We start from the raw sequence: 14,877 nt of genomic DNA, 5'->3' as shown, positions 1-14,877 counted from the left end.
GTTCTACAGTTACAGACTGTAGTCCATCTGTTTCTCTGCATAGTCTGTTACCCTGTTCTTCAGTGGTCAGGACCCCCATGGACCCTCACAGAGCAGGTACTATTTGGGTGGTGGGTCATTCTCAGCACTACAGTAACACTGACGTGGTGGTGGTGTGTTAGTGTGTGTTGTGCTGGTCTGAGTGGATCAGACACAGCAGTGCTGCTGGAGTTTTTAAACACTGTGTCCACTCACTGTCCACTCTATTAGACACTCCTACCTTGTCGGTCCACCTTGTAGATGTAAAGTCAGAGACGATAGCTCATCTGCTGCTGCACAGTTTGTGTTGGTCATCCTCTAGTCCTTCATCAGTGGTCACAGGACGCTGCCCACAGGACGCTGTTGTGGCTGGATATTTTTGGTTGGTGGACTATTCTCAGTCCAGCAGTGACACTGAGGTGTTTAAAAACTCCAGCAGCACTGCTGTGTCTCATCCACTCAGACCAGCGCAACACACACTAACACACCACCACCACGTCAGTGTTACTGCAGTGCTGAGAATGACCCACCATCCAAATAGTACCTGCTCCTGACCTCACGCTTTCTCCTAAAATGTGTAGCTTCCAGCACAGACTGCTCTCAGAGTGAGCGCTGTGCACTGGGCGCACAGCCATGTTTTAGTTTTCATGCACAGAATATGCAGCAGCCTCTGCGCTCTGACGGGCCAGACTCTCCGCACCCTGCCGTACGTCCATCTCAGCTGGTTTAGACCTGCTGCTGCTGCTGCGCTGAATTCCTCAGAATGATCTTCATAAGCGGAGCAGGGTTCACACTGCGCTGCCTCTGCACTTTAGATCAGTGCCATTTCTGTTATTCTCCAGCTGAATATCCATCACTCAGTCAGTTCTGGGCCAAAATGTGTCAGCCAGCAGCCTCAGACTCTCTTAAAGGCACAGATTCCTTCTTCTTCTTACTCAAACTAGGAGGAATCAGCACAGGCCTTCTTAGACATTCACTCCACACTTTAGTTCTGCTGAATAAATCATTAGTCAATCAGCTGCATCTCCTACAGCTCACTAACCTCTCAGCACTCACTTCACCATCGTCCACGTCGTCTGAAGATCAGCGGTCATCTTTCTATGGAAATGTTTAAAAGGCCCAAATCATAGAAAACAAATTTTCCTCACTTTTTTTAAAGAAATAAGAGTTTGATGTACCTGTCCAGGGTGTGTCCTGCCTTCTGCCCAATGACTCCTGGGATAGGCTCCAGCTCCCCCATGACCCAGAAGGATAAGCGGCTTAGAAAATGTGTGTGTGTGTGTGTGTGTTAGTTTAATGTAATATGTAAACATTGTTAATGTTCACTCTTTCGCACATACGGCCCATTTATATAATCTAAACAGTTTCAAATTCATTGTTCCTGTGATGTCACACAAACCAGCATATCTCTGCTGTTGGAAAAACTCCAAAATCTCCAAAACTCTCCAAAATGGTAACTTTACAGGAGAAGAAAAAACATACTTTACTTTTAATGTAAGTCAATGGAACCAGACATTTTTCAAGTTAATTTTGAGCCGTTTCTTTTGGTTCATTCATCATGAAATACACACACAACGTAAAGGGCAGCAGGCATTTTCAAATTATGTTAATAACTGAAAAACGACAAAAAATAGTGATATAAGATTTTGTTCCAACAGCAGCGCCATTTATATACACTCTTAGCAAAAAGGGTTCTATATGTCGCTATGTTGTCGGAAGAAATGTCCATTTTTGATAGTTGATTAGATGATGTATGTATGAAAATACTTGTCCTTTACATTGTATGTACATTTTTATAAAGAATGGACCAAAACAAATGAACCAAAATTACTTGGAAAAAACGTCTGGTTCCATTGACTTACATTAAAAGCAAAGTAGGTTTTTTTCTTCTCCTGTAAAGTCACCATTTTGGAGATACAAGCTTTTGTTCCAGGCTTTGTTCTCTATATAGAATCATGAACCCTCAAAGAACCTTTTGCATGATTAAAGGGTACTGTGCAAAAGCTTTAGCCACCTCAGAAAACGACAATGACAAGCTCTTCATCTGGGCAGTGAGTGATTATTTCTTATTTCTTTAGGAAAACACTAAAATTACAGTAAACATGTAATATTAATGCATGTAGTGAATTCATGTTGTTTTGTGTGTCGCTGTGCTCATCTGACCATTTACATTAATTGTAGTTATCATCAGTATCTGCTTTATCTAATCAATACTTCATTATGATTAATCAGCTGCTGCTGATGGAGTTTAATAGATCCCTGTGGTGCTGGGGGAGAAATCTAGAACCAGACTTTATTCTTCTAACCAGCTCACAAGATATTAAATCTCAATGACACTGCAAAGCAATCCATGCAGAACATATACAGAACCATGAACAAAGAACCATTTGCATGCTTAAATGGTTCTCTGCATGGTGAAATGGGTCTTGAGATGGGTGGAGAATGTGTTGTATATGGTTCTGTATACAATCTTCTAAAATGTTTCTATAAACACTTAACAAAGATGGTTCTTCAAGGGTTCTTTAGTAAAGGAAATGGTTCTGTATAGAACCATGAACAATCAAAGAACCATCTGCATGCTTAAATGGTTCTTTGCATGGTGAAATCATTCTTCAGATTGATGGAAAATGGATCCATATAGCACCAAAAAGGGTTCTTGTATTGCTACAAACTTGACATGGTAACAATAGCAGAACCCTTTTTGGTGCTATATAGAACCACAAACAACACATTCTCCATAAGTCTGAATAACAGTTTCACCATGATGGTTATTCAAGGGTTCTTTAGTAAAGGGAATGGTTCTATATAAAACAATGAACACTCAAAGAATCATTTGCATGCTTAAAAGGTTCTCTACATGGTGAAATGGTTCTTCAGACTAATAGACAATGTGATGTTTATGGTTCTATACGGGACCAAAACGGGTTCTTCTATTGTTACAAACTTGACATCGTAACAATAGCAAAACCTTTTTGGTGCTGTATAGAACCATTTTCAAAACACAACCATATACAACACATACTTCATCAATCTAAAGAACCATTTCACCATGCAGAGAACCATTTAGACATGCAAATGGTTCTATATAGAACTCAGAATTCTAAACTGAACCATTGCCTTTACTACAGAACCCTTCAAGAACCATCTTTTTAAGAGTGTATTTAAGCAGTAGCTGCCAGTGTAAGTTTCTCTGTAGGTGGCTTTTAGCGTTAGCTGCTGTGTTGATGCTGTTGAGACAGTGAACACACAGCGAGGCGTGCGGCTCAGAAACAGCAGAGTCAGCTGGAACCGGTGCCAGTCTGGTGAGGCAGAGCTGGCTGAGCCTCCAGTGGTGTGAAAACCATATGGGATTCTGAATGAGGCCACTGTGACTCCGAGTTAAAGGCCTAATCAGGAAGTGCAGACTCGGCACCGTCCCCAGCATTACGTACTGATTTATTAACAGAGCGCTCTGGCAGACCTGTACGTCTGCACTAACGTACGTAACGTAGAACTCCATTAGTGCACAGCGTAAATAAAAACAACGCAGTGATGGGCAAACCATTAAAACCCCATATTTAATAGAAAATAGTACAAAGACATGAGTTAGATTTGAGCCAAAACGTCATATTCAGATATTGTGACTTGAAGGCATATATCAGCTTCTATATTATACAGCTTCTGTATTAAAAAGCAAATATAAAAAGTCAGTTAGGTGAGTAATTTTACTTGGGCTCTTAGTGCATTTAGTTCCATTTTCAGATGTGCAGATTTTCATTTTGCCTATGTTTTATAAGCTTACCGGACAAAAAATGACTGTGACTGAAACGCACCTAATAGACTGTAAAAACGAATAACCGCTGTGATTCGATTTGCCATGGACTGGACGAGTTTCTGGATGTAGGCGACATCAACTTTCAGCCACTCTTCTATCAGAGAATTGTGTAGTTCAGACAGATTTCGTGGAGCCTTCCCTGCCGTCTCACTTGTTGTTCCAGGTCGCCCAACAGATTTTCAAGAGGATTCAAATCTGGGAATTTTGTGGGTCGGTCCAGATGTGTGAATGATCCTGAATGTTCATCATGCCAATCAGTCACATCTGCAGCCCTGTGAACGCGAGAACTGTTATCTCGGAATACAGGGATAGGAATGTTATGTTCCGGTAAGATGAAGAACAAAAGGCAAAACCTGGTTGTCCAGCAGCTCAATGTTGGCACTGTGGTTCAAATGTACTTACCTCAACCAAAGAACCCATTTCAGTGTAATTAAAACAGCCCAGAACATCACAGAGCTCCTCCAGAACCACACCTGCACAGTCCTCACTGAGGCTTCCTGAGGTCTATGATGAACACGACGCCAAGCATCATTCACACACAGGCAGAAACCAGATTCATCTGACCAGATAACATGTTTCCAGTCATGAACAGTCCAGTGTTTGTGTCTTTTCGTCCACTGTAGCTCTGCTCCGTATGTGCGGTTTGCAGTTTCCTGTGGAGGTTCTTTCAGAAATTGGTTGTGAAGAACCTGCATAGACTTCTAGAAGCAATTCTTGCCTGGAAGCAAAGCGATTTTTATTCACAAGCCGTAAAACACGCCGGCGGTCCCTGTCCATCAGTTTGGTCTTTCAGCCACAATTCTGATGGGAATTTCCTGTAGACTGGGGTTTTTGGCACTGCTGGTTGACCTGTATGATTGGACACTTCGATTCAGCTACTACTCAGCTACTTCCCTCACACTGTGGCCTTTGGCCCAAATCCAATCACTCCTTTTTGCCAATCATTAACATCTGCTTTGTGACCCATTTTCCACACATCAAACGAGACATTCACTGCACTGTACCACCTTTTCTCAATCTATGAATCCCGTCACACACCTGCAGGGATTTATAGCCTTATCATCCTTGTGAAACACCATCTGCAGGAGCCTGAAGTTACTACCACCCTAAACACGCAAGGTGACTCATTTTTTTGTCCGGGAGCTTAGTTTTCATTCATTCAGATCAACTTGTACAAGTTTGCGGTTCAGTTTGCTACGTGCAAACTTTTGTCAGTATTGTTGCACTGCTACCAGAATCACAGTTGTAAAATGTGCCATGAAATCTGTACCTTACATGTAGTCTGAATTGTAGATGTATTACAGTTTGTGAACATGAAAGTTCAAAGGCAGATTTGAACTTGATGATTTTTGTGATACATTTATTTAGATTAACTCAACACAAGTTTGTGTCTCATTTCCTTGCATGCAAAATTTTGACAGTGTTGTTGCGGCGCTCTCAGAACCAAGTTTAAGTTCAAGAGGCTTTACTGTCATTTCAACTACATATAAGTATACAGTGAAACAAAATAACATTCCTCCAGGACCAACACAGGAACACAAGTGCAAGACAATACAATAAACACTGTGCAGACAATACAGAACAATAAATAAATATGAAACAGAGCACAGGCAGTACACGGTACTGAGAGTAAGTGCAGCTGTGCAAAGGAGGATGGAACATACTATGACATATTAGCAGCTTAGCAGATAGCCTAGCATATATGAGCATAGCAGTCACTGAGGTAACAACCAGAACAGCAATATACAGTATACAGTGTTTGGTTGATGCAGTAATTCTAGCAGATAACATTGTTGTTTAATAAGTAAAATGTGCAAAAATGCAAGAAGTCAGATATGTAAGTTATATCAAGTGAAGTGTTTCAGTGAAATGCAGTAATTATATTTAAACAGTGTCACAGACATAATCTGGAACAGCAGGTGGGAGATGGTCTCATATTGTTATGTATAAGTGTGTGGGTGTGTGGGGGGGGGTGTTCGTCAGTTTGTACGATCCTGAGTAAAGTTCAAATCTGTCTTTTAAATTTCATGTTCAAAAACCAATATATCTACCAATATACCAATATATCTACATTTCCAAAAAAAATGTCTAATTTTGATTTGGCGGTCCACAGGACACTTTTCCACTTCCCCTCAGTCCATCTTAAATGAGCTCAGGCCCAGAGAAGGTGGCGGTGTTTCTGGATCCTGTTTATATTTGGTTTCTTCTTTGCATGGTAAAGTTTTAACTTGCATTTATGGATGCAGTGATGAACTGTTTTTTACAAACAGTGGTTTTCAGAAGTGTTCCTGAGCCCATGCAGGAGTCAGTTTCAGTTTAATATAGGGTTTAAATGATTTGCACATCATTGCATTCTATTTTAGAGCATCACAACGTTTTTGGAAACAGGGTTGTAAGTGGATTCCCTCTTGTTGTTCTTCTAGAGCTCCTTCTGCAGACCTTAGGACACAAATCACCTATTTCCAGAAGCCAAAACAAACAGCTCAGAACTGATCCACACCTTTCATAATGCTAGAGCCGTCTTTAGGCTCTGTTTAGATTCGGCTGCATAGTAATGAACCAGGTTTCTCTACAAACTCTAATTACCTGCTGGCCTCCAACATCTGCAGCTCAAACAGGAGAAACGTTACTGACGTTCAGTAAAATATGGCCTAGACTGTAATTCAGCTAAGATGAGCGTCGCTAAAGGCAACGCAGACCAGCCTGACGTTCTCTCGCCTTCCGTCTGATGGCTGCTGTGTGATGTTGGCATCTCAGCTGGATTTAACAGAAAGATTGAGTGCATGCTTCAGCAGAACATCTGTTTTAACAGAACATCTGCATGTTCTAGCACCACATTTGCATTCTTTAGCAGAACACCTCCATGCTTCAGCTGAACATCTGTATGTTTTAATGTAACATCTGTGTTCTTTAGCAGAACATCTGCGTTTCTCAGCAAAAGAAAACCTGTAGTAGAACATCTGCATATTTTAGCAGAACACGTGTGTTCTTTGACAGAATATCTACATCTACGTTCTAGTAGAACGTTTTGCATTCTTTAGCAGAACATTTGCGTTCTTTAGCAGAACACCTCCATGCTTTAGCTGGACATCTGTATTCTTTAACATTTGCATCTGTATGCGTTCTTCAGCAGAACATGTGTTTTTAATCAGAAAAGCTTTAGCAGAACATCTGCGTTCTTCAGTGGAACAAAACCAGAACATCATCTGCTTTCTTTAGCAGAGCATTTGCATGTTCTAGAAGTACATTTTGCATGCTTTAGCAGAACATCTGCGTTCTTTAGCAGAACACCTCCATGCTTTAGCTGAACATCTGCAACATCCTGGTTCTTTCGCAGAACGTGCATTTTTCAGCAGAAAAGCTTTAGCTGAACATCTGTGTTCTTCAATGGAACAAAACCAGAACATCATCTGCGTGCTTCAGCAGAACATCTGCATGCTTTAGCACAACATCTGCATTCTCTATTTGCATGCTTTGGCAGCACGTGGCCCACCGCTGCAGAACCAGGAGGTCTACACCGGGTCTAAAATGCTCATTCTAGATATTCAGGCCGCGCTTTCTTCTCGCCAGGTCCTCGACGGAACCCAGAAACCTACATTTTTCAGTCGGAAGTAGGTTATATTTTCACGACGGAAGCAGCGCGTGCAGCAGCAGCAGCAGCAGCAGCGTAGAGAGAGAGAGAGAGAGAGAGAGAGGGACAGAGAGAGAGAGAGTGAAGAAGAAGAAGAAGGAGGGAGAGTCTGCTGCTGGAGGAGGAGGACGTGGCGCTCCAGATTGCAGGCGAACGGAGGGCCAGAACAGAAAAACAACATGAACCGGAGAGAAAGCAGGTAAGAAACTAACGGAGCCGCGTTTCTGCCGCATCTACATCACAATCGGGCTCATTTGCATCTTTTTGTTCGTGCCAGGTTCGCATCTGTGCATGTAGGGACGTGAAAGTCGGCTTCCTATTCGCCAGCTTCTTGTTCGAATTCACCCGTTCCACCTTAAATGGTGCAGCAGTTACGTTGTGGCGCCTCGGGCATCTGAGTGTAACTGCTGCACCATTTAAGGTGGAACGGGTGAATTCGAACAAGAAGCTGGCGAATAAGGAGCCGACCTCAGCCTCGTTGTGAATGGCCCTTGATGAGTGAACATCTCTCCGTCTTCTCAGATATGAAGCCCAATTCTTTCGCTCCGCTAAAAATTGCGGAATTATAAACTGTCGGCGTATAGAAGTTGCAGCGCGCGCGGAACGCAGAGCCGAACTTCACCTCAGCGCTAATGCTAACAGGCTAGCGCCGCTGCCGCTGCCGTTAGCCTAGCAGCTGGAGCTAAGCTAAGCGACGTTAGCCATAAACAAGATGGCCACTGGCTAAAGCACCGAGACCCGCTGCCTTTCTGTGGCTTCCACCGCCAGAACACCAGAAACGAGTATTAAAACACAAACACGACGATTTATATCCCCTCACATCGCTCACAGCACGGCGCAGCAGCCGGGGCTCTCGGCGCCGCCGCTAGCCGCGGAGCTAACGGCGGTTTATTGTGAGGAAAAAGGAAAGACAGAATGTGTGATGCACGGCGGAGGTGTGAATACTCAAAATAAAACTCAAAAAATGCCCATTTCTCCTGCACATCTCTCCAAAATAACACCCTGTCGGGTTGGAAATGAGCACTAGTGAGGCTCGGTTATCCACAATATGCGTAATTACACTGTTACACCGTTAATATTAATAGTGAGCTCAACATCTGGCCTTGCTTTCACTTAAAGAGGAATTCCAGCGATTTTTTAATGAATAATCCCACCATAATTCAGTGTTTGAGATGTAAACAAAGTCATTCAGATTGTTGTGGTGTGAAGTGGTTAATTGTAAAGAATCTTATGAATTAAGATTTCATAACAGTGGTGGTGATAGGAACCGGGGGTCGCAATGTCAGAAATGCAAATATAGGCATTTTGTTTACTATCCAAAATGATCAGTGAGTCTTCAGAGTCTTTATGTGGAATATTAATGATGGTAAAATAGTGGAAAATCTGAAAAAATAAGTTTTCTTTGGGGACTGTTTTGCCTCACAGCGCCCTGCATGTTACGTATCCCTCCACCATGAATGGATTTAAAGTCTGAAATTGTTTCAAAACTATCCTAAAACAGTGTCTCAGTCATCAGGCAGTGAATTCATAACCATTTCATGTAGTAACTTTCTGTGAGGGAGCTTTTAGAGGTGGACGTCTGGTTCCTATCACCACCACTGTGAACAGTTCTGACTCTAGAACGGAGCGTTTCACACCAAACCACTCTGAGCGACTCTGTTTACATCTTAACCACATAATTATAGAGAAAGTTAGAAAAGTTGGTGGAATTCCCCTTTAATTATGATGCCAGGCTGCTCTATGCACCCACCAAACCACACTGAGGGTTTAGCTTTGATAGCTGGAGTGTTTAACAGATAAAATCTATGTTTTCTAAGAGTTTATCGAGTGCCTGAACAGCATGGTTCATATGTTTGGCTCAGAATAGTCTTATTGATGTGTGTTGTGCAGTTTTCCATGTAGGTAGCTGGGCACCTACGAAACACGTTGAAAAACAAGAAAAATGTGTGCACACATTTAGCTTTGTTGCTCTAGTTCAGCAATTTGACACTTGTGTTGACATTCAGAGAACGTACTGTAATGCAGGGGTATTTGCAGTGAGGTGTGTTCAGAGGATTATTGAAAATGTGACAAATCAACAACAAAAGGTGATTTAAATAGGAGAGATTGATATAATGAAGGTATAACATCAAAAAGCTGTGTGACATGGCAATTACAACACTTAAAGAAGTCTTCTCTATACATGATATATCACAGTATTTACTTTTTCTGAAAGCTGATACGTTGAGACGGACTAATGTTAAAAAAATACTCTCAAAAACTATGAATCTAATAATTTGTGTGTGATACTGTACGTGCTGTGCTACACTAAATCCAATTAAATAGGAATTATTGTGCTCTGCGTTGTCAAACCTGCAGTTGGGAAGTGCTGACGACATTCATGATATACTCATATAAACGTACCGTGATGTAAGTGCATATTGTCGTATTGCCCTGCCGTATAACACCACAACACTTCAGGACATCTTTGCGGTATGCATTTAATTTTTCTGAGCTTTGAGATGCTGGAACAGATACGAAAGAACCAGTAATGCCACATTTAATAAATACTGTCAAATACTGTGAAATACATTCATATTTACAGCAAGAGTGCTGTGTTCTCGTATCATAGCTAGGACAAATAAGAGTCCACACTACCCCTGAGCTGAGAAACAAAAGCCAGAGCTGATACTCACACTCTTAAAACAGATGGTTCTTCAAAGGTTCTTTAGCAAAGAAATGGTTCTGTACAAGGTAAGATAATCCTTTATTAGTACCACTACAGGGAAATTCTCAGTGCTACAGCAGCAAAGAGAGAGCAGGACACTCAAGAAAAGAAGAACAAGAAAATAATTAATAAGCAAATAATTAAACTTAATTACTTAACTAGGTTTTGTTGTTACTGTATAGATAATATATATATAATGCTAAAAGTGAAAAATAAGATAAATATAAACTCTCTCTCTCTCTCTCTCTCTCTATATATATATATATATATATATATGTATATATATATATATATATATAAATATATATATATATATATATATATATATATATATATATATATAACCATGAACACTCAAAAAACTTTGCATTGTGAAAGAGTTCTTCAGATTGACAGAGCATGTGCTATAGATGGTTCTGTGTAGATCCTTTTTGCAAAGGGTTCTATATAGCACCAAAAAGGGTTCTTCTATTGTTATGATGTCAGAATAGTAGCAATAGAAGAACACTTTTCAAAAATGTACTGTATAAAACAATATACATTCTCCATTAATCTGAACAACAATTTCATGAGGCAGAGAACCTTATCAGCATGCAAATGGTTCTTTAAGTGTTCATGCTTCTATATAGAACCATTTTCCTTACTAATGAAGAACCATCTTTTTTAAGAGTGCAGAAAGAAAGATACAGAATTAAACGCAGTGTTAGTGCAATATAATGCATTTCAGTAGGTATTTAGATTAGTGCTCGCTCACGTTCTGTACAAAGAGGTGGTCTTTAGTTTGTGTTTGAAGACCGTAAGAGGTTCTGCTGTTCGGATAGCGAGTGGAAGTTGGTTCCACCACCTGAGCTCCAGGACAGAGAAGAGTCCTGATGCTTGTCTTCCATGCGTCTTGAAGGGGCTGTATTTGAATACAGGGATGTTTATTCAGTGCTGCGCTACATCCAGTTGAACAGGCCTTATTATGCTGTCCATCTTCTGATGATGTCCATGATATGATCAGGGAAGCATGTTGTGACATAATTTGTTGTAGTTTATCACAATAACAATAAACATAGTCCACCTCTAACTGCTTCTTATGAGTAACCCATAGTTCTGCTTTTGTCCCCAAACCCAGGAGCCACAGGGAAGAGTGCTGCTCCTAACCCAAGGAAGAAGCGGCCTCGGCAGCCCTTGGCACTATAGCGGCGCTCCTGTTGGGAGGCTGACTTTCAGCACGGTGCAAGCTAGCTAATCCCGCTCAGAACGGAAGCTTTCGTCGGCGGGTGGACTCGACCCCACCAGCATGGCCGAGCTGGAGACGGAGTGCATCGCCTTAGGACTAAACGCTCTGGCGTCCGAGTGCGGCACGCCGCCTCTTGACCCGCTGCGTCCGGAGTGCAGCCCCCCGACCCTCACCATGCTGTCGTCTTCGGGGTGCAGCACGCCCACCCTCAGCACCCTGACCTCCGAGATCGCCGAGCCCATGGCCATGCTGCCGTGCGTGAAGAGCGAGCCGGACCTGGACCCCATCCGCACCGTGGACCTGTCCGAGATCCAGCCGCTCAGCACGGCTGAGTTGGGCTCAGAGCAGATCAAGATGGAGATCAGCGGCCTGGACTACATCAAGTCGGAACACCACGGCGACCTACATTCCTTCCACGGCACGGAGCTGGACTCCTACAAGTCGCATTACGAACCCAGCCTGGTGTTCGACTACATCACCCACGTCTCTGACAGCATGGAGTACATCAAGTCGGAGCAGCACGCCGACCTGCAGTGCTACTATGCCACGGAACTGGGGTGCCTCAAACCCGAGTACGAGCCCAACCTCATGTCCAGCCACCTGAAGTCGGAGATGAACGGCCTGGAGTCCATCCACATGGCAGAGCTGCGCACCGAGCTGAACAAGCTCCGCCCCGACGCCATCATTGACGGCATGGGCAAGCTGGACTCCGAGTTTCCCGCGGGCCACCTGTACGAGCTGCAGTCCGCTCAGGTGGGCAAAGGCCCGAACGCACAGACGCAAACCAGCACAAAAACCCACGGCACGAATCAGCGCAAACCTCGCAACCTCACGGGAGAGAAACCGTTCTCCTGCACGCAGTGCGGGAAGAACTTTAGCACTCTGGGCAACCTGAAGACACACCAGCGCATTCACACCGGAGAGAGGCCTTACACCTGCTCCCAGTGCGGCAAGAGCTTCGGGCAGGCGGGCAACCTCAAGAGGCACCAGCTCATCCACACGGGGCAGAAACCCTACACCTGTGCCCACTGCCCCAAAGGTTTCACCAAAGCCGACGACCTCCGCTCGCACCAGAGGCTGCACACGGGCGAGAAACCCTTCACCTGCACGGAGTGCGGGAAGAGCTTCTGCCAGTCCAAGGAACTCAAAGCCCATCAGCTGAGCCACACTGGAGAGAGGCCCTTCTGTTGCTCGCACTGCGGCAAGACCTTCACCAAGGAGATGAGTTTCCGCAACCACCAGCAAATCCACACGGGCGAGAAGCCCTTCGCTTGCTTGCAGTGCGGCAAGAGCTTCAGCAATTCAGGGGTCCTCAAAACGCACGAGAAGATTCACACTGGGGAAAGACCTTTTGGCTGCACGCAGTGCGGCAAGAGCTTCGGCCGCTTGGGACATCTAAAAGCACACCAGCAGATCCACACGGGCGAGCGGCCGTTCGCGTGCCAGCAGTGCGGGAAGAGCTTCAGCCAGTCGGGCCACCTCAAAGCACACGAGCAGATCCATAAACGAGAGCGGCCCGATCTCAGCAGTGGCAGCAGCCGCAGTAACGATAGTAGCTAAACACCTCTTAACCTCTCAAAGTATTACTCTTTTTGTTTTTTTGTTATTTTTTTCTTTTTTTGTTTTTTTAAATAAAATCTACAGTATATATATATAAATATATATGTTTCCTTATGTTTTCATACCTTATGTCCTTTTTGCAGTATATTTTCTTTGGGGTCCATTTGTGACTGATTTGCTCTTATGCAAGTGTCTTTATGTTCGGGGATCAGTGAAGTTACGTAGAACGCTTTGTATCTCGTCTGATCTGTGTTGTAGTGAGTGCCATTCTAGTTTCTTTCCTCCAGAAAATACTCACTGTGTACACATTTATTGATAACATGTAATTCCTAAACCATGTACTTCAATGAATTATTAAAAAAACTAATGTAAAAAAAAAAAAAATCACTGTTCCTTTTCTTTTGCGGTTTTCTTTGTTTTAAAAGTGGTTTTCGGTTCTGCGGTTTTCTTTTCAGGCGTTTTACAGATATTTACCAAATGATCAGAGCTGGTTTTCTTGAAATACACTAAATTACTCTGTATGCTCATTTGTTATAGGATTTGAGGTGTTTTGCGTACAGTTACAGCACCTGACCCGTCATGAAACTACCCACCACATGCTTTTACACATGGGTGTCATTTTGTTTTGTGAATTGCTGGGGATGAAAAATGACCGACAAAAGTATTAAATTACACAATCAGTGAAAAGCAGGTTTAGTGATAGCAGCGCTGCACAGACCTTTAACTACACGTCCTCTATTGTGGCAGTAAATTGCCTACAGGGCTGTTTATTGTTGTTTTTACTATATGCTAAAAGATATGAATGTGCATTCTGACTATTTTAATATTTTAATATCTGTTAAAGTTTGGTTAGCAGCGGGGAAGAAGAGAAAAAAGTGTGTACTTAAACGTGAGTGAAATCTCACACTTTACATCCACATTAAACCTTAACAGTGTATGTCTGAATTGTTGGCCTGTGTATCGCCGCTGTTTTCGGAACAAAACCTCGTATCTCCAAAATGGTAACTTTACAGGAGAAGGAAAAAACATACTTTACTTTTAATGTAAGTCAATGGAACCAGAATATTTTCCAAGTCATTTTTGGCCGTTTCTTTTGGTCCAATTATCATGAAATTTACATACAATGTAAAGAACAACAGGTATATTTAAATTATGTCAAAAACTGAAAAACGTCAAAAATGTTTTTTCCGACAGCAGCGAAATGTTCCCCCTGACTTTCTGTGGTTTCAGTATCCAAATATTCCCACCTGGAGTGGTTAACCGAGTGCCTGTGCACACTCCTTCAGAACATACAGTCGTATGCAAATGTTTGAACACCCAAGATGTTTTCTTGCTTTCTGTTACGTGAAGATAAGTTAATACATCCCGGGATGTGTTTATCAGTCGTCAATTCCTCGTAACACAGTTCAGGCCCGCTGCACAGTCTTGCCAGACAGACATTTTCACATTGTCAAAAGCTGAAAAATAATAAAAACAGATATGAGGTTTTGTTCCGACAGAAGTGTTTTATATGTATGATGTGTCAGGCTCCAGTCCTCGCGGGTCGAAACTCTGCAGACTTCAGCTCACTGCCTCATTAAACACACCTGATTCAGCTCATCAGCTAACAAGACCTTCATGAACTGAGTTCAGAGCATCAGATGAGGGTAAACGATGATCTCCACAGACCTTTGAACTGGAACACCCCCAGTTTGACACGCATGTCTGCAAAACCTCGTATCTCAAAAAATGGTAACTTTACAGGAGAAGGAAAAAACTTACTTTACTTTTAATGTAAGTCAATGGAACCAGAATATTTTCCAAGTAATTTTGGGCCGTTTCTTTTGGTCCATTCATCATGACATTTACACACAATGTAAAGAACAACGGGCATTTTCACATTACGTCAAAAACTGAAAAACGTCAAAAATAGAGATGTGAGG

At 42.6% G+C, this 14,877-nt stretch overlaps 1 protein-coding gene across 1 annotated transcript; it reads left to right on the top strand.

Annotated features, from left to right (window-relative positions):
• The first annotated feature begins 7,522 nt into the window (after window positions 1–7,522).
• On the top strand, window positions 7,523–13,390 carry si:dkeyp-113d7.1 (uncharacterized protein LOC407709 homolog). Its single transcript, XM_036565830.1, has 2 exons — window positions 7,523–7,662; window positions 11,288–13,390. The coding sequence occupies exon 2, from the start codon at window positions 11,456–11,458 to the stop codon at window positions 12,953–12,955; it is 1,500 nt and encodes a 499-aa protein (XP_036421723.1). The 5' UTR covers window positions 7,523–7,662; window positions 11,288–11,455; the 3' UTR covers window positions 12,956–13,390.
• Window positions 13,391–14,877: the final 1,487 nt, after the last annotated feature.

This window comes from Colossoma macropomum, unplaced genomic scaffold (genome assembly GCF_904425465.1).
Source record: "Colossoma macropomum unplaced genomic scaffold, Colossoma_macropomum, whole genome shotgun sequence".
Classification (NCBI taxonomy): domain Eukaryota; kingdom Metazoa; phylum Chordata; class Actinopteri; order Characiformes; family Serrasalmidae; genus Colossoma; species Colossoma macropomum.
Note: the sequence above shows the minus strand (reverse complement) of the source record. Positions and strands in the feature narration are given on the sequence as shown.

Excerpts from the sequence above, each read along its gene's own strand:
- si:dkeyp-113d7.1 (XM_036565830.1), top strand. The coding sequence starts at position 11,456 with ATGGCCGAGCTGGAGACGGAGTGCATCGCCTTAGGACTAAACGCTCTG.